Source organism: Leptopilina heterotoma, unplaced genomic scaffold (assembly GCF_015476425.1).
Source record: "Leptopilina heterotoma isolate Lh14 unplaced genomic scaffold, ASM1547642v1 Lhet_14, whole genome shotgun sequence".
NCBI classification, from domain to species: Eukaryota; Metazoa; Arthropoda; class Insecta; order Hymenoptera; family Figitidae; genus Leptopilina; species Leptopilina heterotoma.
The window spans coordinates 6,049,180-6,075,263 of NW_025110859.1; the positions used below are offsets into that span (position 1 = coordinate 6,049,180).

The following is a 26,084-nucleotide window of genomic DNA, read 5'->3' on the forward strand; positions in this document are numbered from 1 at the left end:
AAATAGTAGATATTGAAAATCATTGAAAAAAGGAAAATTTTTGAAAGTAATTGAAATTTTGACAAGAATTTTATTAAAATTTTTGAAAATAATTCACATTTTGACAAGAATTTTATTAAAGTTTTTAAAAATAATTGAATTTTGAACAAGAATTTTTTTTTATTTATAAAGATAATAATTGGAATTTTGTTGAGATTTTTTTGTAAATTAAATAAAAAATTATTCGAAAACAATAATTTCTTTTTTAAATATTTAATTATTATTATTTTTCCATAGGAAATAAGATTTTCAAAAATTTTAAATTCAAAAATAATTTTTGAAATTAAACAACTTTTAAAAAATTGTTATAAAACATGAAAAAATTGTGTTCAAATCATTATTTTATATTGTAAGAATATTGTTACTGTAACTTCTTAAAAATTATTTTCATATTCTATTATTATCTAAAATTTAAACTAAAATTCAATTTCAAATCAATTTTTATTATAGAAAATTCTACGAGAATTAAATTATTTAAATACGAAAGTAAATTCTTTATTGAATAATTGAATGTTTTTTAAAATTTAATTCTTATAAAGAATTTTATTAACAAATTTTTAAATAATTGAATTCTTTTGACGAATTTTAATAACATTTTTTAAAATAGTTAAATTTTCAAGGAATTCGATTAAAATTGTATTAAAAATAATTGAAATTCTGCAATGAAAATAATTGAATTCGTAAATGAAATTTTATTATTTTTGAAAATAATTAAAATAACTGAGCAGAAAATATAACAAATTTGTAAATATATGAATTGCTGTGAAATTTTTATTATTTATGAAAATATTTAAATGTTTGCGTACAATTTCATTAAAACTGTTTTTAAATAATTGAATTCTTGTGGGTAATTTTATTAAAATAGTAGATATTGAAAATCATTGAAATGAGTAAAATGTTTGAAAATAATTGAAATTTTGACAAGAGTTTTATTAAAAGTTTTGAATTCAATTGAATTTTGAAGAAGAATTTTTTTATTTACAAAGATAATAATTGGAATTTTGTCGAGATTTTTTTTTAAAATTTTGAACATAATTGAATTTTGTGATAATAATTTTATTACTTTTGAAATATAATTGAATTTCTGCAATCATTCGTAACTTCTTCAAAATTTAATTTTTTTTAGTGTTTTTAATTAAAATTCTTCTTAAATCCATTATTTTTAATAATTAATTAGATATATATTGACAAATTTAACTAATTTTAAAAGATTTTGAATTATTAAAATTTTTCAAAAATCTAAGTTCATTAAAGTTTCTAATTAAATTTCAACATTGAAATTTTATAAAATTTAAAATTGAAACCGTTTGAAGTTCATCTATTTATGAAAATTATAAACGCAACTCTTTTAAAATTGAATTAATTTTGAAATATTTAAGTAAAATTATTCATTAAATAATTTTTTTATTTTATGATTCTAGTTGTTCAAGATTTAAGTTATAAAAAGAAATTTTTGTCAGAAATTGAAAAAATTGAAGGTTTTGTATTAGAATTCATGGTAATTTTTTAGTTTATGAGTCAAACTAAAAAGACACAAAAATTAAGAATTTTCTTATGAATTATAAAAATTTAATTTTTTTCAGTACTTTTAATAAAAATTTTTGACTTTTTCCTGAATTCCCAATGTCAAAATATATGATTATTATAATTATAATAATATTAAAACTATATATTTCAATTCATATTTTATTTTTATAAAATAAAATTTGAATAAAAAATTTTTACTAATTAATAAACTAATTTTACTAATTTTACTAATTTTTTACTAATTAGTAAACTAATTTTTAAAAACTATTTGTCCGAATTTTTTCGTTTCATTCTCCTTTACTATAAAAATTTTTACGTTCTATTATTTTTAACATTTCTAAATTTATTTTTAAAAAGTGAGTGAGAATTTCAAGGATTTGGATTTTTGGAAAGATTTTTTCACTTTTACAACTATTGAAAAGAAAAAATATTTTATTCTTTTGAATAAATAGTAATAAAAGTAAAAAATCGTAGCTATAAAATTGTATTTTGAGAAAATCGAATTTACCCTTGGAAGAGCTGGTTGTCCATCGGTGGCACTCCATTGACCAGAAGTTAATCTCTCAACATGATCCGAATCCAAAACGCATAGAGAAGACAGGGCTAGCCACAAGGTTGGAGAGTGAAGACATTCAGTGGGTTCACGACTCTTCTCGTCCATTCGTGTCAAATTGAGAATATTTTCCGCGATTGCTGCCTTTGTCACCAATGCCCAGGCATCCGATAATTTTCCCTGCGAATCGCACATAATGCAATAATAAAAAAAAGACAAATGTAAAATAAAAAATAAAAAAGAGTCGAGGGAATCTGACTATACTTACAGAGGCCATATCCTTCAGCAATTGAATGATGAGTTCAGCCAATTTTCTAGTCATACAACCCCGAAGCCACCAACGAGCACCGAGAAAATTTTTCGGATGAATACTCGTCGCCAGTGACACTGTTTGAAGTGCCTTTCCATTATTCTCCTTTCCCTTCACTTTCACTTGTACATTCAGAGCTTTCGCTATACAACTCAGAAAAACATCCAAAATTCCCGGAGCGTGTTCATTAAAATCCTCACCTTGTGCGTATTCACCATTACCCATCGAAATGATACTAAAATCCGAAGGTGGTAATCTCTCAATACCAACAGCGTTTGCAAACAATTCGGGCTTAATTTCCGGTAGAATTCTCCTGAGCAGTGAAATAACTTGCCTTTGCACGCGAGCAGTTCCCGTGTGAAGTAAACTCAATAAATCTTCCAAAAGCCCGTACTGATGGGACAAATAATTCCTCCCCACCGAGCTGCCACTAAGTGCCAAAACCATTGACAACATTTCAAAGCAATATGTATCGGCGGCTTTTGGCAAATCACTACCATCACTCAAAATACTATTAACCGGTGTTGGCGAACACAACAGTGTCTCCCATTCCTCCCTTAAACGTATCGTCTCCTTTTTAATTGCTTGTACAATATGCGAACAAACTTGCTTCTGAAGATGCGTCAATTTACTCCTACTGAAGAGAATTCCCACCATATGCTCCCGAAGATCGTTACTATCCTCCAAATCATCGCCTTCAATCGGTTCCATCAATTGCTGTTCCCCCTGAATTAATTTTCCAAACACTTGCGACGTTATCAAACGAAATACTTTCAACGTATCCGATTCACAATTTCTCTGCTGTATCGTCAATGAATTCAACTGTTTTCCCAATTTTAACGTTTCGCCCTCAATTTCCCCAAGGACACGTATTTGTCTCACTCTCAACGAATTATCCGGTCCCTTCAATTCCAAACTAATATTCACATGCTTCGTATTTGTGATTTGACAATTTATCCAACCGGTGAAACGACCCTCAATTTCCATTGTCTTTAAATTCATCATTTCGTCCGACTTGACGCCGGAGAGGAATGTTAGACTTCCCACTTTGTGTGTTAAATCACGACAATTGTCAATGTGAATGTAAATAATACGTGGATGAGAGCGGGATCCACAGAGAATAGTGATTGTTTTCGTTTTATTCTTATCCTCATCGCCGGATTCCCAAAAAGTTTCCGTGGAATTGTCTGTGAGGCTACCGATCATTGCCTGACGACTCGACGCCTTTATGTCGACATCGGACGTTAGGTCTTTGAGTGCTTCGACGAAATTCGAAGATTGGATGGATTGATGAGACTCGTGCATACTGATGTTTAGGTCCTCCTCTTCTTCAGAGCGTGTGAGTATTTTGCTGATATTACTGAATACGTGGCTTCGATGCAGGAACATATGATCAGCGGGGGTGAATTTGATTCCCCAGCAACGGATCGCAGCTTGTTGGAGAGGCGAACCGGGCGGTAGGAGCAGCATCAAATCGGCGATTGTTTGTAGAAGATTGTGGAACGAGGTTGGTAGGAGGCTTGACGATTCACCAGCGACAACTAGATCGCTCAATGGATGTTCGCAAACGCCGATCATGTCTGGATCTTCTTTCTTGTCGGTACGATTGTCGTCCTGATTTATCACCGCGTCGGGGAGGATGGGCGTTAATGAGGCTACGAACCACCAGAGGAGGTCATGTAGACAAATCGGTTGAGTGACATTCCGGATGAGCCAATTAAGGGCCTGCATGGCGTACATTCGACAAGCGGCACGTCGTAGCGATTGTTTGATGGACAATTGAAGATGCTGGAGATTGTGTTGCTGGAGAACGAAGAACATTACCGGTCGAGTGAGAAGATCGATTTTATCAGTGTTCTCGACTTCTTGACTAGTGGACACAATTGCCGATTGATCCATAGAAGGTACGAGTTTTTGAAGAGCTGCCGATGGATAACATAGTAGAGAGGAACCGCCATCGTTACTCATCTCACTACTGCTGTTATTTCTCTTTCGAGTCATGACGATTCGCCCATCGTTGCTGTTCTTCGCCCAAGGTGCGCCCGTTGTCATTGACACCGATCTGTGAAACATACCACGATTTTTACCACTGTCACTGTCACTGTCACTCAAGGGACACTCGGACAATGGTCTTGTGTTCGAATTCATTCCCTCGTAATTTTTCTGACTAGTCTGCGGTCGTAGATTCTCCTCATAGTAACGATCGTCGTTGGAAAATGGATTGACACCGAGAGCTTGAAGACACTGAAAAGGACCACTTGTCGGAAAGGGTCCAACACTTTCCGGAGGGCTGTAATTTTCCGCCACTGATGAAAGCGTCTGTGAGGAGCGTCTCTGTTGTTTTGGAATTGTTGGACCCGATGCACTGGCCAGATCCAAAAGAAACATTGCATTGTTCTTGATGATAATGTGATTTTCGTTGATTATTGGACTGTTGACCGGCGAGGGGAACTTGTTCACGTCTCCTTTTCTCTTCGACGTTCGGCCAACGCACTTTCTAGCCAGTCTGTGATACTTTTTCGCTTTTAGATACTTGTCGCGACATGATTCGCAGATTAAGTACCAGGAACTTGCACCGAAACCTCCGTCTCCACAGTTTCCAGCCCAGCCGAAACAGTACATTCCACCGCTGTTGTAACCCTTACCCCCCGCTTGCCATCCACAACCAGGGTGGGCCATTTTCATATGATAGGTGACGGGATGGGGAAATAATCCTCCGCACAATTCACAAGTCGCCTCGCGTTCAATGGCAGTTGAGGGATAATTCGGTTTCGAGGCGCTCTTCAGTTCCTTTTTCCGCTTATTGCCCTTCTTGTCGCGATCTTTTAATTTCTCCTCGAGCAATGGCTTCTCGGCAGCGCGTTTCGTGAGTTTTGATTGTGCACTCGATGTGGGACTGGAAAGAACTGTTTGTTGTTCCATTGCGTGAAGACAGTGACCACTCAACTCCTCCCAGAGGAATACTAAACTCTTGAGTGCCGGTGGAAGAATTGCGACTGTATGAAGTTCGGGAAGAGCGGATAATTTATCATCCTGAGGAGGGTCATCTTTACTGGTGCTCGATTCGCATTTCTTTCGGCTTCTATTAGCACAATCGGCTGAACGCGTCAGTGTCTCGAGTGTACTCGGTTGGATATGTAAATAATTCCCGGCGTTCGACACTTCGACGGAGTGACGTTGACTCGCCTTCATTTCCCTCGTCAATTCCTCGCGATTCTTGTTGTTATTCTGTACAGCAGCCTGACGGGTCACAACAACAGCGCCCTCCTTGGGTAATGTGGGATGGAATTTTAAAAAACTCGCACACGCCATTGCATCGTGAACGATGCCCTCGTGCCATAAAAATGCGGCAAAAACGGCTCGCAAACATTCAGCGGCCGATGGACTCATTGCTTCCTTAATCTTGTCTTTATTCAAATTCAGATTACTATTTGGACTCGAGGTTTCTTTCCGATTTGTTAGATTAGCCGGGGACATTGCACGTTTTGTTCTTGTTTTGACAACTTTCGTCAAATCACGTCGACTGAATTTTGGCGAATTTCGCTCGTCTTTCGTTGTTGTTCCAATATTAAAGTGACCCATCACTGATGTTGTTGCATTCTCAGGACTCGTTTGCGTTTGGGCCTCCGTCACTTTGCTTGGACTCTCTTGAGGATCCTACAAAACGATCAAAATTTTATCTTATCCTATTTATTAAACATTTCTCTATCAGAGAAATGTCTCTATCAGAGAAATGTTTTTTCTCTTCTAAAAGAGAGTTTTAATTTTGAACCTGGTTAATTTCATCGATTACTAAAAAATAACACGAAAAATAATGAACTTACAAGAAATTCTTGTTTCGGAGTATTTGGTGGACTAGCTGTGTTCTCCTCTAATTTAATTTGTTGGGAACTGCAACTCCTACTTGGAGATGGATCCCTCGTATTTGTATTTGAACTCACTCTGCTTAATGAATTGAATTGATCTTGAGTCAAACTGCTGTTTGGAGTGTTTGTATCGGTCGGAGTTGCCTCACAGGTTTGGCCTTTTGCAATGTCAGTCACACCTCCCAGGACTAATTAGTAATTAACAATTTGATAAGTAGACATAAACTATGTGAGATATATTTCATTAATAAAGCAATAATAGAATAAATACATCAAATTTTAGTGATATTATTGAAAATTAGCAAAACTATATTTCCATTACCATTGTTACTTTACAATATTTTCTTTTTGAAATTTAATAATAATTCTCCATTTTTAAAAATTAATTATAAAAATTTTTTTTTTTTTTTCAAGAAACAAATCGTTTCGGAATTTCTAAATTATTCAAAACTTCAATACTTTTTGTTAACCAAAAATTTAAATACTTTTTCTTATTTATTTTTCAACGGGAATTAAAATATATAATATATACTTTATAATAATCGTAAGTTTCCTATTCGTTAGCAAATTCTCTGCATTAAATTGTTTGTTTTGAAAATTAATTTTTGTTCGTTATTGTAATTTTTTTTAATGTCAAAAAAACCAAAAGAAAAACTCGTTTTATTCACTTTACAAAATTGACAAAACTTCGATTCCATATTTTTTATTTTCCTGACATTTTCCTAATTTTAATCAAAAATATTTACTTTTTTCTTATCATGCTAATAAATTCAATTCCTGCTACGAATTTTTATTATTCATGAAAGAATTTAAAATATAGTTATAGAAAAATAATTTAATTCTTGCGAAGAATTTTATAAAAATTTTTAAATAATTCATTTCTTTACAATTATTTTTATGTAAATTCTAATTTAAATAATTAAATTCTGTTTGGACAGTTTATGAAAATAGTAAATATTGAAAATCATTTAATTGCAATAAGTTTTTAAAGACAAATTAAATTTTACAAAAAATTCTATTAAAAAAATTGTCAATAATTGAATGTCTGTGGAGAATTTTATTAAATTTTTTTTGAAAATAATTCAATTTCTAAAAAGCATTTTATTATTTATGAAAATAATTGAATTCTTGCGAAAGATTTATTAGAATTTTTTAAAATAATGGAATTTCCAAGAAGAAATTTATTACTTTGAAAAATAATTGAATTTTTGTGACAAATATTGTTATTTATGAAAATACTTGGATTTTAAAAAGAATTTTATTAAAATACCTCAAAATAATTGAATTTTCGGGAGTAATTTTCTTATTTATCTTTAATAATTGAATTCATTCGAAAAATTATTTGTGTAAATAATTGAATTCTTAGAAAAAATTTAATTAAAACTTTAAAAAATAATTGAATTATTTCAAAAAAAATTTCATTAAAATTGTATTTAAAACAATTAATTTCTTTCGAATAATTTTATTAAATTTTTGAAAATAATTATTCAATCATTTCAAAAAAATATTTAAAAAACATTTTTTTAAATAATTGATTTTCTCGAGAAATTGAAATCAAGTTTTTAGGAATAATTACATTTTTTGAGCAATTCCTGTGAAATTGTATTAAAAATAATTGAAATCCTGCTATGAATTTTATTATTTATGAAAATAATTAAATTATTGCGAAGAAATTTTATTATAATTCTCAAAAATAATTGAATTACAGAGAAGAATTTTATTATTTTTGAAAATAATTGAATTATTGCGAAAAAGTTTATTAAAATGTTTAAAAAGAATTGAATTTCTGTGAAAAAGTTTATTATTTTTGAAAGAAATTGAATTCTTCATAAGAATTTTATGAACATTGTTTTAAATAATTAATTTTTTCGAAATATATTAAATATTATGAAAATTTTATTAGTTTAAATAATTGAATTCTTGTGGAACACTTTATTTGTGAAGATAACTGAATTTTTCGATTAATTAATTTAATAGTATTAAAAATAATTGAAATTCTTCGATGAGTTTTATTATTTATGAAAATAATTAAATTCATGCTTAGAATTTAATCAAAAATTTTTTTAAAAAATTGAATTTTTATGAAAAATTTTATTATTAGGGTGAAAGTAATTGAATTATTGTGAAAAATAAATTGCATAAAATTTTGTTAAATAATTGATTTTTTGAAATTTTTTTGAAAATTAGCGAATTAAAACTAAAAGTAGTGAAAGTTCTCTAAAAAATATTATTTATATTCTTTGTTTAGAAAGTTGAATACATAATAATTTTTTTACCTTCTCTATTCTTCAAAATAATTAAAATTTTCGTAATGAAGATTATTTTTAATTTAGGTATCAAATAATAATTTTTGCAAAATTCAATTTTTCTCGTACAAGAAAGTTTTATTTTCAATTTTGAAAATCTGATGTCAAATCATTTTTGAATAAAATTATTCAAAACTTTAAGAATTTTTATAGAAAAATAATGTAAAATTGATAATTTTCTTAAATAAAAATTTTAATATTCTTATACTCTTGCTTCCCTTAAATTTTCAAAGAATTTAATTTAAAAAATCTTTTAAAATTTAATTTTATAAAGATGGAAAAATTAAGTTCTTTATTACAAAATTTTACAAAATTTCAATTTGTTTCATATTTTTAAAATTATTTTCAGAAATTCAAGTATATAGAATTTTAATTACTATTTTTCAAAAACCTAATTTTTTCAGAATTTCCAAATTAAATTTTTCAAATTTCAATCTTTTTCGTAAAATAATATTTAAATACTTATTGTTCTTTATTTATTTAAAATTTCGAAAATTTAATAAATGTTTGATAATAATTTAAAAAGAAATCTTACCCAAAGGTGAAAATCCACCACTGTGAGATGAACCGTAAAGAGAAACACTACTGCTTGCACTTCCTCCGCCGCTAACGAAATTTTTTCCTCCTATTAAAAGAAAATGATTTGAAAATTAAGAAAAAATTTTTAAGGGGACTTTCTAGTCAAGAATTTCAAAAAAATCGATTTTTCTTCTTAATAATAATTTTATATTAAAGAGTGCGAACTTAGGAATATTTTGAACTTTAAAATCATTTTTAATTTGATTTACCGCGCTGAAAATAAGTTTATTTTTTATTTAACTAACTTTGTTAATTAACAAAATATTGTAAACTTGTTTGTTTACAAAAAAATGATTTAAAAACTAATTAAATAATAATTAATTTACTAAAACAGTTTTTAAACTAATCAAAATTCACTTTTGTCTAAGTTTTTTTTTACAATTTATTAGTAGAATAATTTGTTGATTCTCATCATTAAACTAAATATTAGATTAGTAGCAAAATACCTAAAGCATTTGCAGCAGATGGAAAAAGACAATTAGAAGAACTCATTGAAGGATGACTGCACCCAGCTAAAAAATCCAACACCACTAATTTTTTTATCTTTTTCACCGAAATATCAACAAAAAAATTCTAATAGAAAAAACTCAAACTTGAATTGCAAATATTTGTTTCCTTATTCAAGAATTCGAAGAAGGAAATTATATTCAGAAGTTTACAGAAAGAAAAATTATGATTAAATAAAAATTACTTACCAACAATGGGAACGGGACTGGAAGACCTATTATTAAATCTTGGGGAAATGGTCTGTGGATTTTTTGGGGAAGAACTTCTGGATAATTTTTTTGGAGTGTCTGGAGGTGTTGCTCCGTTTCCATTTGTGCGACTCTCGCCAATAGCCTTCACCAATTCTTTTACAGAAACTCCGATAAATTCGGAAAAATCTCTAAAATTAAAAAAAGAAATTCATTAAAAATGAAGCGATTCTGTTTATATTTCAAAAATTTAATTAGAACTTAATTCTTAATTTGAAAAAATAATATTTCACCTTCCGGGTGAACCTTTCTTCTCGCCATAAAGTTTATCGTCCCCTCGCAACCATTTTTGCAACGCATTAAATTTTCCACCACTACTCTCCTTTTCCTTGACGTTCTGTTCTCTCGGTGGCAAGTGACTTTTAATAAATCTCGGCGGTGTTTCGCATTTCTCTAGGACGCATTTTTCATGCTCTGAAAATAAAACATTAAAAAACAATTTATATAAGGAAATAAATTTATAAATTTATAAATAAATAAATAAAGAAGAAATTTGATAAATTTCGTGTTGATATTTTTTTTTTACCCAGTGAATCGTGTTGACTATGAGTGCCAAAAACGAAAGGATTGGAATTTCCTGCGTCGCCGGAACCAACAGTACTCGGTGAAAAGTTTTGTGCGCTAAAATTGAAACCATCGTGACTGCCGGAAGGATTGGAAAAGTCGAAACCTTTGTCATAACCTTTGTTAGTAGGTGACGACGATATTTCTTCAATTGCTGATTTCTTTTCGATAGGATCAACTTCCAAGTCTTGTTCAGATTTCATGTAGATTATTCCCTTTTTATTGACAGCAAGCGACCAGGCCTCGCCTTCCGTGTCGAAACAAAACTTATTCATCGAATCATCGTCAATTCTTACCCACACTCCCTCATTGTTTACAAACTATGAGACAAATAAAAAACTCCATTATTTTCTTTTCTTCAATTTTTAATTAATTACAGGGCTCGAACCCAGTGAAAGTATTTAAAAATACGAGCATTACGGACCAAAAATGAAAAATTACAGACCATTTACAGACAAAAATATAAGTCCGAGAAAATAAGAGAACATTTTACTTAAAACTATAAAATTAAATTTTTTCAAAACTATAAAACATGAAGATATCGATAACTCCGAGTCTTCGACTCAGAGTCATCGATTTCTTCATGTTTTATAATAATTAAAGATGACCGCGTAAAAATTATTATTTTATTTTATAACAATAATGTTACTGTAACATTATCAAAATTATTTCCCTTATTTTAATACAATTACTAGCCAAACTATCCGCGCGCAAGCGCCCGGGAATGTTGTATAGGGCTGCTTATTTTAAACAATTTAAAAAATTTTAAAGAAATAATTATTATAACCTAACAAAGAGATTTAACTAACTAAAATTCAAATAATTTTACTCAATGGTCTCAATTTAAATAGAATTTACATTACTAGACTTAAACTATGGCTAGAACAATTAAAATTAGTATCTGGGTCATCTTTTGCATTGCTTATTTTATAAAGCCATTTTAAATTAAATACTTTTTAAAGAAATAATAATTATTACACACTGAAAAAAATTTACTTGAAATAGCGATAAGTTTCTCTAGAATAACGAAAGTATTAATTGAAGCACTGAATAATTTCGCTACTAAAGTGAAATCTGTAGTTCTTCCAGCTAAATATTTATTGCCGTGCATAACGAAAAAAGAATTAAATTAACATCACATTTTCTACATTAAAAAAAAACGAATTCAAATAGAAATTACTCATTTTACAACTTAACCAAATTCAACCCAGAAATCACTGAATTCGATAATTTAGAAGAAAGTCAGACAAAAGCAGAGTTCCTACAGAATCTGGAAATCATGGAAATCATGGAAATGGTATAGAATTTTTAAAAGGCTTCTGGAAATCAGGGAAATCATGGAAAAGGCCTGTAATTTTTAAAAAATTCTAAATTTTTTCAGTTTTCCATTTTTTCTCTTGAATAAAAATTCAAATAATAATGAAGCTAAATCCTATAAAAGAGAGGAAAAAATGTTGAATTTTAAGAAAATCGGATTTTTGAATTTTTTCGAATTTTTGATAATTTTAGATTTTTTACCAAAGAGTCGAAACAATTTAATAAGTAAAGTATTTTCCAAAAGCACAAAAATAATGAAGCTAAATCCTATAAAAGAGAAGAAAAAATGTTGAATTTTAAGAAAATCGGATTTTTGAATTTTTTCGAATTTTTGATAATTTTAGATTTTTTACCAAAGAGTCGAGACAATTTAATAAGTAAAGTATTTTCCAAAAGCACAAAAATAATGAAGCTAAATCCCATTAAGAAGAGGAAAAAATGTTGAATTTTAAGAATATCGGATTTTTGAATTTTTTCGAATTTTTGATAATGTTAGATTTTTTACCAAAGAGTCGAGACAATTTAATAAGTAAAGTATTTTCCAAAAGCACAAAAATAATGAAGCTAAATCCCATTAAGGAGAGGAAAAAATGTTGAATTTTAAGAAATTCGGATTTTTGAATTTTTAATAATTTTCGATAATTTCACATTTTTTACCAAAGAGTCAAGACAATTTAATAAGTAAAGTATTTTCCAAAAGCACAAAAATAATGAAGCTAAATCCCATAAAAGAGAAGAAAAAATGTTGAATTTTAAGAAAATCGGATTTTTGAATTTTTGATAATTTTCGATAATTATACATTTTTTACCAAAGAGTCAAGACAATTTAATAAGTAAAGTATTTTCCAAAAGCACAAAAATAATGAAGCTAAATCCCATAAAAGAGAAGAAAAAATGTTGAATTTTAAGAAAATCGGATTTTTGAATTTTTTCGAATTTTTGATAATTTTAGATTTTTTACCAAAGAGTCGAGACAATTTAATAAATAAAGTATTTTCCAAAAGCACAAAAATAATGAAGCTAAATCCCATAAAAGAGAAGAAAAAATGTTGAATTTTAAGAAAATCGGATTTTTGAATTTTTTCGAATTTTTGATAATTTTAGATTTTTTACCAAAGATTCGAAACAATTTAATAAGTAAAGTATTTTCCAAAAGCACAAAAATAATGAAGCTAAATCCTATAAAAGAGAAGAAAAAATGTTGAATTTTAAGAAAATCGGATTTTTGAATTTTTTCGAATTTTTGATAATTTTAGATTTTTTACCAAAGAGTCGAGACAATTTAATAAGTAAAGTATTTTCCAAAAGCACAAAAATAATGAAGCTAAATCCCATTAAGAAGGGGAAAAAATGTTGAATTTTAAGAATATCGGATTTTTGAATTTTTTCGAATTTTTGATAATGTTAGATTTTTTACCAAAGAGTCGAGACAATTTAATAAGTAAAGTATTTTCCAAAAGCACAAAAATAATGAAGCTAAATCCCATTAAGGAGAGGAAAAAATGTTGAATTTTAAGAAATTCGGATTTTTGAATTTTTAATAATTTTCGATAATTTCACATTTTTTACCAAAGAGTCAAGACAATTTAATAAGTAAAGTATTTTCCAAAAGCACAAAAATAATGAAGCTAAATCCCATAAAAGAGAAGAAAAAATGTTGAATTTTAAGAAAATCGGATTTTTGAATTTTGATAATTTTCGATAATTATACATTTTTTACCAAAGAGTCGAGACAATTTAATAAGTAAAGTATTTTCCAAAAGCACAAAAATAATGAAGCTAAATCCCATAAAAGAGAAGAAAAAATGTTGAATTTTAAGAAAATCGGATTTTTGAATTTTTGATAATTTTCGATAATTATACATTTTTTACCAAAGAGTCGAGACAATTTAATAAGTAAAGTATTTTCCAAAAGCACAAAAATAATGAAGCTAAATCCCATAAAAGAGAAGAAAAAATGTTGAATTTTAAGAAAATCGGATTTTTGAATTTTTTCGAATTTTTGATAATTTTAGATTTTTTACCAAAGAGTCGAGACAATTTAATAAGTAAAGTATTTTCCAAAAGCACAAAAATAATGAAGCCTAATCCTATAAAAGAGAGGAAAGAATGTTAAATTTTAAGAAATTCGGATTTTTGAATTTTTGATAATATTCGATAATTTTAGATTTTTTACCAAAGAGTGGAGACAATTTAATAAGTAAAGTATTTTCCACATTAAAAAGTTTGACATTAAAAAATATATAAAAAATGCCAATACTTAACCCACAAAATTAAATTTTCAAAACAAACAAATGAATGCAGATAATTTGCTAACGGAAAGGAATCTTACGATTATTATAATGTATTATTTTTTACAATTTTTAACTAAAATTCTTTAAATCAATTATTTTTAATAATTTTCGAAAAAGTTCATTTTGTGAATTTTCAAATCCATTTGTTTACAATTCAATTTTATATGAAATTCCGATTATTTTTAAAAAAAATTTGCAAATAATTGAATTTCTGCGAAAAATTATGATAATTTTGAAAATAATTCAATTCTTATGGTGAATATTGTTATTTATGAAAATAATTAAATTTTACAAATTTTTATTACAATTTCAAAACATAATTGCAATTCTGGGAAGTATCTATTTTGTTATTAATCAAGATAATTGAATGCTTCCAAGGAATTACGTTAAAAATAATATAATTCAAAAAAATTCAACTAATTTTAACAGAATTGAAATTAAAATTTAAAAAAAAATAATTCTGTAGAATTGTTAGTTAAAAGTATGAAAAATTAGATTTTCAATGATTCTAATCAATTTTTATTTGAAAATTCTACGAGAATTCAATTATTTAAATAGAAAAATAAATGAATTATTGAATAATTGAATTAATTAATAGTTTGTTTATCAACAAATTTTGAAATAATTCAATTAATTTGACGAATTTTATTAACATTTTTGAGAATAATTTAAAAGAATTGAATTGATACGAAAAATTTTATTAAGATTCATACAAAATAATTGAATTCTTAAAATGGCGATTATTTTAAAACAATATTTTAAAATAATTGAATTTCTCTGAAAAATGTTGATAATTTTGAAAATAATTTAATTTTTATGATGAATATTGATATTTATAAAAATAATTGAATTTTAACAAGAATTTTATAAAAATTTCAAAACATAATTGAATTCCTGGGAAGAATTTGGTTATTAATTAAGATATTGTTTATAAACAAATTTTTAAATAATTGAATTTTTTCGATGAATTTTAATAAAATGTTTGAAAATAACTTAAAATAATTGACTTGATACAAATAATTTTATTAACCACTTCACTGGCGGGGCGTTCCAAATGGCGTTCCACGCGCCGAGGCCCAGACTGGCAAAAACACCGAAATGGCGTTCCTAATAAAACATTATTTTTAAAGAGTGTACACTACTTTTAACTTATACAAAGCAATATTTCTATAGTTTAGACATCATGGAACAAGATTATCACAATAAAAATTTCAGTTTTTGGGATTTTCAATGTTTTTTCAAACAATGAAATAGTCAATTTTTACCACTTTTCACCAAATGGCGTTCCACTTTTTTTCAATTTTTACACAGTAAAACTCATATTTTTTATTTAAAAAATATATTTACATACAAAACATTATAATATAATAATGTAATAAGTAAAAAATAAATATAAATAATTAATAAATAAAATTTAATAATTATTAATAATAACAAAAGTGGAACGCCATTTGTTAAAAAGTGTTAAAAATCGACTATTTCAACGTTCAAAGAAACATTGAAAATCTCAAAAACTGAAATTTTCATTGTGATAATCTTGTTCCCTGATGTCTAAACTATAGAAATATTGCTTTGTAGTAGTAAAAAGTAGTGTACACTCTTTAAAAATAAAGTTTTATTAGGAACGCCATTTCGGTGTTTTTGCCAGTCTGGGCCTCGGCGCGTGGAACGCCATTTGGAACGCCCCGCCAGTGAAGTGGTTAAGACTTATAAAAATAATTGAATTTTTGCAACGAATTTTATTAAAATTTTCAAAAATAATTAAATTCTTACGTAGAACTTTATTAATTTTTTTATTTACATAATTGAATTCTAGCGAAGAATTTTATAACATTCATTTTAAATAATTGATTTTTCTCGAAAAATTTTTGGATAAATTACGATTAGTTTAAAAAAATTCTTTAAAATAATTGAATTTCTGCGAAAAATTATGATAATTTTCAAAATAATTGAATTTTTATAGTGAATATTGTTATTTATGAAAATAATTGAATTTCACAAATTTTTATTAAAATTTCAAAACATAATTGAATTTCTGGGAAACATTTGAAATAATTAAATGTATTAAAAAAAATTCAACGAATTTTAACAGAATTTAAATTAAAATTAAAAAAAAATAATTCTGTAGAATTGTTAGTTAAACTTATAAAAAATCAGATTTTCAAAGATTTTAATCAATTTTTATTAGAAAACTCTACGAGAATTAATTTATTTAAATACAAAAATAAATAAATTATTGAATAATTGAATTAATTAATAATTAGTTTATCAACAAAATTTTTTAATTATTGAATTTTCTCGACGAAATTTAATAACATTTTTGAGAATAATTTATAATAATTGAATTGATATGAAAAATGTTATTAAGATTTATAAAAATAATTGAAATCAAGCAACGAATTTTATTAAAATTTTTAAAAATAATTGAATTATTACGAAGTACTTTATTAATTTTTTTATTTGAATAATTAAAATCTAGCAAAGAATTTTATAAAAATTTTTTTTTAAATAATCGAATTTTTTTGAAAAATTTTATGAAAATTCTTTTTTAAAAATAATTAAATTTGTGTACAAAATTTTATTTTTTATGAAAATAATTGAAGTCCTTAAAATAATTTTATTATTTAACGAAAATAATTGAATCTCTATACAAATTTTATATTAATTATGAAAATAATTGAATTATTGCAAAAAAATTTTATAAAAAATTTGTAAATTACTGAATTCTTGCAAAGGATATTATCAAAAAATTTTATAATAATTGAATTTCTTTGAAGAATTTTATTATTTACGATAATAATTGAATTTTTGGGAAGAATTTTATTAAAATTTTTGATAATCCTATTTAAATTTTTTGAAGAATTTATTTAAATTTTTTAAAAGTAATTGAGTTTTTTTTAATAATTTTATTTGAAAATTTTCAAAGTAATTGAATTTTATATGAACAATTTCTTTCAAGTTTTTACAATAATCGTGTTTCTTAATAATTAAAATTAAACATTTAATTCTTGAATTTTATTAAAATTTTTTGAAAATAATTGAATTCTTTCGAAAAATTTCTTGAATTCATTGAATACAATCGAATTTCTTAATATAATTGTTGTAAAAATATTTTAATTCCTCAGAAGAATTTTATTATTTATGAAAAATAATTTAATTCTTACCATGAATTTTACTATACTTACAAAAAGAATTGAATTGTTTCGAAGGATTTATTAAAATTTTAGAAAATAATTTGATTCTTTCGAAAAATGTTATTAAAAATATTTTTAAAAAATTGAATACTTTAATAAAATTTAAAAATTGTATTAAAAATAATTGAATTTTTGCAAAGAATTTTAAGACTATTTATAAAAATAAATTGAATACCTTTGAGGAATTTTGTTATTTCTCTAGATAATTGAATTTTTTCAAGAATTTTACTAATATTTTTGACAATAATTGAATTTCGAAGAAGAATTTTAATATTTATAAAGATAATTGAAATTTTGATGAAAATTTTTAAAAATTTCTGAACATAATTGAATTTCTGGAAAGAATTTTATTTACTTTTGAAAATAATTTAATTTTTGCAATCATTTGTAACTTCTCAAAAATTCTCCAAATTATATCGTTAAAACAAAGAACTTTTATTGCTTTTTCAATTAAATTACGGACATTACGGATCTATTTTTAAAAACAACTGACTTTTACGGACTTTAAACAAATTTACGGACCTTTACGGGATTTACGGACCTAGTTCGAGCTCTGTATAGTTAGAGAAAATACGACTATTTAAAAATAAAAATACAAAATTTGAATAATACTTATGGATAAAAAAAATGGAATATAAAGGTGCTTACATCTTCCTGAACAGTGACGGTATTTCCAAGAGCTAAAATCCCGATAGGTCTAGCTTTTAGATTTGGTCGGCTCCTGATATTATGTCCCGAGGCACCGCAAGTAATCACTACCATACTCGTTCCACCATTGAATGTCGCTGTTTTTCTTTTACTAAAACGACGAGATGTTCTGAAGAATAAGATTAAGAGTATTCTAATGCAAAAAAACGGGAAAAGATTCATTAATGATAAATAGGTACGTACTCTTCAATTTCCGAGCGTTTCCTAAACATGTCATCCTTCACAACCGATTTCACATTGCTCTTCACTTCATCAACGGGAAATAGTAGAGTCTTTCCTAAATGCTGATTGTACTGCAAGCACCAAGCTTCGAAATGACTTTTACTGCAATATTTCATTATTGATTCTGCATTCAGTCTTAGCCAGACACCATCGTCATTATAATACTGAAAAGAAAAGAAAAATCAAAGTTCGTTTTTAATGTGATAGTCAAAGAAATATATATTTTTGCTTAATATACTATTTTTCTTTACTGTTTAACACATCTAACATCTTTTAATTATTTCTTTTATTATCTCACCTCGTCTATGAAAACTATGGTGTGGTCGATAGGAACAATACCAATTTGTTCACTCTGCAATGAAGGTTGAGTTCTAATTCTCAGACCGGCACTGCTAGTAGAAACAAATTTTCTCAGTTTGGTCATTTGTTTAGGAAGTTTCGTCATAAGATTTTGTGTTGGTGGCTGCACACCCAGTGGAGGTTCTTTTACCTCGACTTTATAATTCTGCAAAATAAATAATCGATTGAATGAACTTTTATCGAACATATTTAAGGCGAAAATTAATTGCATCTGCAATAGCAAATTCAATTGATTTTCAATTGATTTTCAATTGATTTTCAATAATTTTATACAATTAAAATATAAATAAGTAATCGAAGATCCTTTTATGTATACAATATAAAAATTAAAAACCAAATGAAGTTTACATCTTCCATGTTGTAGCCATCAATTGTGATCATGATGGAGTACCAGCCTGCGGAAGATGGGGTCCAAGTGGCACCATAACTTCCATCACCATTTGGAATAACGAGCATACTTTCGCTCGATCTTTTTAGAGCCGGTGAAGTATATCTCAATTCTTCGAACGAATAATTTTGATAGGCTTTCATTATCGTGATCGCGTAAAAGCACATTTTATTGCTGACCGTCACTTCGTAGGGCACGTCCAGTGAGGGTTGCGGATGGCCACCAAATGTCATTGGATCTGTTTTCGAAACTCTGCGAATTTTTATGCCTTGATCCGAATCAGATATATCCTTCTTGTCTATTGGCACTGCCTTCAATTCAACCTGAAACAATTGGTTAAATAAACATTTTTTTGAACCATACTATTTAAATGTTGTTTTGATTTTTTTTTCCTAGTATTTTTGGGCATGTGGAAGAAAGTCAATCGATTCAGAAATCAATTTTAATGCTCTTGTTGAAGCTATTCAATTGTGTTTATTTGGTAGTCATATTTTGGCGAATAAATATTATTATTTAGTATACAATAAAATATATTTAATTATTTCTACTAAACGTAACGTTTTATGTCAAACTTTTTAAATTTTAGCAATTTTTAATAAGTGTCTCACAACTGGACACATTTTGACAAAAGCGATGTGCTCGGAAAATTGATCATAACTTGTTTTGAGTCCATCTGAACACTACACTTTATTTAAATAAAAGTTGCGTATTTAAGTTACTTTTCGAACAGTATATTTTATTTACAATTTCGTTTACCCATTTGCAATTTATGGGTCAAAACAGGCTTCACAGTCTGTCCCCTATTTCCCTAAAAGTCCCCTTTTTTAATTTTGGCCCCTAAACGTACCCTAATTTGAAAATTTCCCCTATTTTTTTCGTCACAGGAAATCAATTATTATTTTCAAAAATTTTTAAGTAATTCTGCAAAAGAATTCATTTATCTTGATAACCAACAAAATTCTCCCCATAAAATCAATTATTTTAAGGATTTTTAATGAAAATCTTTTTCAAAATTAAATTATTTTGATAAATATCAAATTTCTTCTCAAAAATTCAATTATTGACACAAATTTTAATTCAATTCTTGGCAAAATTTCAATTATTTAAACAAAATTTAATAAAATACTTTGCACGAATTCAATTATTTTTATAAATTTTAATGAATATCTCGTCAAGAATTCAATTATATTTATAAATAGCAAAATTTTTCGCCGAAAATTCAATTATTTTCAAAAAATTTAAATAAAATTCTTTGCAACATTTCAATTATTTTTAATATTTTTTCGCAATTCAATGTTTTTAAATATTTACTATTTTCATAAAATTTATCAACAGATTTAATTATAGAAAAAACTTGTTCATACAATTCTACGAAAAGATTCAATTACTTTTATAAACAATAAAATTTCATTTACGAATTCAATTATTTTCATAGCATAATTTCAAATATTTTTAATACAATTTTAAATAAATTACTTCAAAAATGCAATTATTATTAAAAGTTTTATTAAAACTTGAAGAAAGAATTCAATTTTAAGAAACATTTAATTGTTCAATAAAACAAAATTAGTTGCAATAATTCAAATATTTTCATAAATAACATTTAATTTGTCGCAGAAAATCAATTATTTTCAAAAAATTTTTTAAGTAATTTTGCAAAAATTTCAAATAGCTTGATAAAAAATAAAATTGCATAAATTCTTCCCATAAAATCAATTATTGTAAGGATTTTTAATAAAATTCTTCTCTAAAATGCAATTATTTTGATAAATATCAAAATTCTTCTCAAGAATTCAATTATTGTCAAAAATTTTAATTAAATTCTTTAAAAAATTTTAATTATTTAAACAAAATTTAATAAAATACTTTGCACGAATTTAATTATTTTTATAAATAGCAAAATTTTTCGCCAAAAATTCAATTAGTTTTAAAAATTTAAATAAAATTCTTTGCAACATTTCAATTATTTTTAAAAGTTTTTTTGCAATTCAATGTTTTTAAATATTTACTATTTTTATAAAATTTATCAACAGATTTAATTATAGAACAAACTTGTTGATACAATAAATAATTCTACGAAAAGATTCAATTATTTTTATAAACAATAAAATTTCATTTACGAATTCAATTATTTTCATCGCAGAATTTCAAATACTTTTAATACAATTTTAAATAAATTCCTTGAAAAATGCAATTATTATTAAAAATTTTATTAAAACTTCAGGAAAGAATCCAATTTTAAGAAACATTCAATTATTCAATAAAACAATAAAATTCGTTGCAATAATTTAAATATTTTCATAAATAACATTTAATTCGTCGAAGAAAATCAATTATTTTCAAAAATTTTTAAAGAAATTCAAAATTTTAAAGAATTCAATTATCTTGATAAACAACAAAATCGCATAAATTTTTGCGATAAAATCAATTATTCTAAGGAATTTTAATAAAATTCTTTTCCAATATTCAATTATTTTGATAAATATCAAAATTCATCACAAGAATTCAATTCTTTTGAAAAGTAATAAAATACTTTGCAGAAATTGAATTATTTTCAAAATTTTTTAAAAATTCTTGTCTAGAATTAAATTATATTTGTAAATAGATTGGGAAATTCTTCTCAAGAATTAAATTATTGTCAAAAAATTTTTTTAAATTCTTTTCAAGAAGTCAATTATTTTCAAAAATTTTAATAAAATTCTTCTCATGAATTCAATTGTTTTCAAAAATTATTATTTAAATTCTTCTCAGGAATTCAATTATTTTTAAAAAATTTAATAAAATTCTTCAAAAAGTTTTCAATTATTTTCAAAAATTGTTATAAAATTCTTTAATATAATAAATTTTATTAAAATTATAATTTAATTGCTTAAAAGAAATGAAATATTTTCAAAAGCTGTTAATACAATTCTTCGTAAAAATTAAATTTAATGAAACATTCAATATTATTTATTTTTGTATTTAAATAATTGACTTCTCGTAGAATTAAATTAATGTTTTTCGTACTTTTAACTAACAATTCTGTAGAATTAATTTTTTTTGGAAAAAGTTTAATTGAATAATAATTGATGTTATTGATTTAAAGTAGAATTTTAGTTGAAAATTCTAGAAAATGTTAATTGAATTGAAATGATACAAATAATTTTGAAGAAATTACAGTAACAATATTCTTATAATAATAATTTAATGATTTTGTTAGTCAGTCATCTTTAATTATTATAAAACATGAAAATGTCGATTGCTCCGAGTCGAAGACTCGGAGTGATCGATATTTTTATGTTTTGTAACAATTTTTTTTTAAATTGTTTAATTTCAAAAAGGTTTGAATTTGAAATTTTTGAACATCTTAATTCCAATGAAAAAAATGATTAAATATTTATTTTAAATAAAACTATTGATGTTTTCGAATAATTTGACTTTTGAAGAAATTTGTAAATAAATTAAATAAAACATTTTTTTGAGTATCTAATAATTTTTAGAGTGAATCAGAATATTCTTTAGGGTCAGGGAAAAATTGAAAGTTATGTTTGGAAATGAGGGAAAAGTGAGGGAAAAATAAAGTTAAATTTTTGTGGCAACCCTGTATAAATAAATAATATTTTTATCTCTATTTAATCAATTTTTATGGTCCCCCAAAAGTCCCCTATTTTTTAATTTTCAGTCCCCTATTTCCCCTAAAATACTTTTTAGGGGCACTGTGAAGCCTGTCAAAAACAAAACTCGTCTCATACCTATAGACACACTCCCCTATAAATAATAATTTGATACAAAAGAAATTTGATAAGATAAAAATTATTGTGAATGATATTATTTACCGCCTGAATAAATTTTGAAATGAATTGTGACAAGAAATGAAAACTGAAAAATGTTAAATTTTTTTTAAAATGATAAATTGAAGATGAAATATGTCATATATTCGTGTGAGAAGTAAATGAAATGAAAGTAAATTTCAAACGCAAACCTTGAGACCAGGTACGTGGACTATTTCGCCAAATTGGTCCCTGGCGAGAATTGTGATGACAGCAGGCCATCCGCATCTCATTTCTTCCCGGGAATAAAGTACCTCGCATTGAGAGGGATCCACGAAGCTGTTTGGTTGCAACCATCTGGCCAAGCGACCACCACTTGTGCCCACAGTACTGGACACAAAATCCCTCAGGAACAAGCGCTCATTGGACTGGCAACTATTAAAAAAAAAAAGATGAGATAAATTACTTTATTCACAACTTTCCATTCTTCTCCTGTACCTATACTGTGATTTTTCCCAAAAAAGAATCTTCTTTAATTCTTATTTTTTTAGTTCCTTTTTGCTTCATTCTTTTTGGGCTTAGACAACTAATAATTATTCGTGGGAAAAAATGTTTAAAAACAAAAAAAGAAAAGGTGGAGAAAAAAAATAATTTTTCTAATATAATGAGAAGTTGATAAAAAATGAATAAGATTAGAATTGGAGACGAATTAAATCATATGCAATAATTGTAAATTTGTTGTTAATTCAGCTGACTCAAGAATTTAGTTCGTGATTTATAAAGGAAACATTTTTCATAGATAATGCGATACCCTCTAATTGGTGTCCAGTGCATATATAAACAAGATCTTGACAATAGACTATACATCATATCAAGAAAGAAGAGAAACTGACAGCATTCTCTTCTCAGCTCCTAAGCACCCTTTTCCATTCTCCATGGACCTATTTTTGAACTCATCCCTAATAAGGTGCAATCACAAGACGACACCCGCCTCAAGTTTCTCGGCAACAGCTCTCACAAGTACTGTATATACGTGCTCTGGCTTACGTTCCCTATTTTTTCTGTGCCGACTCTACAACTTTGTGTCAACAAGTTCCACAACAAGAAGAGTCATATTCACCCAGAAGTTTGACAAGTTTTTCCTAATAAATCGTCAGCTCTTTATTCATGCTGGCCAATAAGAAATTGAAGATTATTTTAAGTTCAAGTTTGTAATGAGCTGAATTAATTCTTGTATGAAGTGAAAAAAAATTCAATTATGTTCAGATATTTTTTTAAATTCTCATCAAAATTTCAATTATCTTTATAAATATTAAAATTCTCATCAAAATTCCAATTACCTTTATAAATATTAAAATTCTCATCAAAATTTCAATTATCTTTATAAATATTAAAATTCTTCTCCGAAATTCAATTACTGTCAAAAATATTAATAAAATTCTTGAAAAAATCCAATTATCTAGAGAAATAACAAAATTCTTCAAAGGTATTCAATTTATTTTTATAAATAGTCTTAAAATTCTTTGCAAAAATTCAATTATTTTTAATACAATTTTTAAATTTTATTAAAGTATTCAATTTTTTAAAAATATTTTTAATAACATTTTTCGAAAGAATCAAATTATTTTCTAAAATTTTAATAAATCCTTCGAAACAATTCAATTCTTTTTGTAAGTATAGTAAAATTCATGGTAAGAATTAATTTATTTTTCATGAATAATAAAATTCTTCTGAGGAATTAAAATATTTTTACAACAATTATATTAAGAAATTCGATTGTATTCAATGAATTCAAGAAATTTTTCGAAAGAATTCAATTATTTTCAAAAAATTTTAATAAAATTCAAGAATTAAATGTTTAATTTTAATTATTAAGAAACACGATTATTGTAAAAACTTGAAAGAAATTGTTCATATAAAATTCAATTACTTTGAAAATTTTCAAATAAAATTATTAAAAAAAACTCAATTATTTTTAAAAAATTTAAAGAAATTCTTCAAAAAATTTAAATAGGATTATCAAAAATTTTAATAAAATTCTTCCCAAAAATTCAATTATTATCGTAAATAATAAAATTCTTTGAAAAAATACAATTATTATCAAATTTTTTTAATAAAATTCTTTGCAAGAATTCAGTAATTTACAAATTTTTTATAAACTTTTTTGCAATAATTCAATTATTTTCATAATTAATATAAAATTTTTACAGGGATTCAATTATTTTCGTAAATAATAAAATTCTTTTAAGGACTTCAATTTATTTTCATAAAAAATAAAATTTTCACAGGAATTTAATTATTTTTAAAAACAATTTTCATAAAAATTTTCAAAAAAATCGATTATTTTAAAAAAAAATTTTGTAAAAATATTTTTTTTTTAATTTTAATTTTAATTCTGTTAAAATTAGTTGAATAATTCTAAATTACATTTAATTATTCCAAAGTTTTAACGCAATTCTTCGAAAGGATTCAATTATCATGATTAATAACAAAATTCTTTCTAGAAATTCAAATATGTTTTGAAATTTTAATAAAAATTTGTAAAATTCAATTATTTTCTAAAAATTTTAATAAAATTCAAGAATTAAATGTTTGATTTTAATTATTAAGAAACACGATTATTGTAAAAACTTGAAAGCAATAGTTCATATAAAATACAATTACATTAAAAATTTTCAATTAAAATTATTAAAAAAAATTCAAAGAAATTCTTCAAAAGCATTTAATTAGGATTATCAAAAATTTTTTTAAAATTCTTCCCAAAAATTCAATTCTTTTCATAAATAATATAATTCTTTGAAGAAATTCAATTATTTTCATAAATAATGTAATTTTTTGAAGAAATTCAATTATTATCAAATTTTTTGATAAAATTCTTTGCAAAAATTCAATAATTTACAAATTTCTTACAAATTTTTTCGTAATAATTCAATTATTTTTATAATTAAAATAAAATTTTTACAGGGATTCAATTATTTTCGTAAATAATATAATTCTCTTTAGGAATTCAATTATTTTCATAAATCATAAAATTTTTACAGAAATTTAAATATTTTCAAACACAATTTTCATAAAATTTTTCGAGAAAAACCAATTATTTAAAATGATTTTTATAAAATTCTTCGCTAGAATTCAATTATGTAAATAAAAAAATTAATAAAGTTTTTCGTAAGAATTCAATTATTTTTGAAAACTTTGATAAAATTCATCGAAAAACTTCAATTATTTAAAAATTTGTTTATAAACAAATTATTAATTAATTCAATTATTCAATAATTTAATTAATCAATTATCTTGATTGATAACCAAATTCTTTCCAGAAATTCAATTATGTTTTAAAATTTTAATAAAAT

At 25.4% G+C, this 26,084-nt stretch overlaps 1 protein-coding gene across 3 annotated transcripts in view; it reads right to left on the bottom strand.

Moving 5' to 3' along the window:
• Nucleotides 1-26,084, bottom strand: part of LOC122497957 (E3 ubiquitin-protein ligase MYCBP2) — a 292,773-nt gene that overhangs the window by 6,683 nt on the left and 260,006 nt on the right. Inside the window, exons 30-42 of one of the 3 annotated variants that reach the window (XM_043605399.1) lie at nt 22,944-23,166; nt 18,943-19,305; nt 18,533-18,739; nt 18,196-18,398; nt 17,953-18,103; nt 10,462-10,819; nt 10,169-10,349; nt 9,876-10,066; nt 9,627-9,692; nt 9,137-9,226; nt 6,254-6,483; nt 2,388-6,086; nt 2,075-2,299 (exon numbers count right to left, since the gene is read on the bottom strand). In XM_043605399.1, coding sequence (XP_043461334.1) covers nt 2,075-2,299; nt 2,388-6,086; nt 6,254-6,483; nt 9,137-9,226; nt 9,627-9,692; nt 9,876-10,066; nt 10,169-10,349; nt 10,462-10,819; nt 17,953-18,103; nt 18,196-18,398; nt 18,533-18,739; nt 18,943-19,305; nt 22,944-23,166 — 6,187 coding nt within the window. Of the gene's footprint in view, nt 1-2,074; nt 2,300-2,387; nt 6,087-6,253; nt 6,484-9,136; nt 9,227-9,626; nt 9,693-9,875; nt 10,067-10,168; nt 10,350-10,461; nt 10,820-17,952; nt 18,122-18,195; nt 18,399-18,532; nt 18,740-18,942; nt 19,306-22,943; nt 23,167-26,084 lie in introns of all 3 variants that reach the window. The other 2 variants (XM_043605398.1, XM_043605400.1) reach the window with 2 other exon arrangements.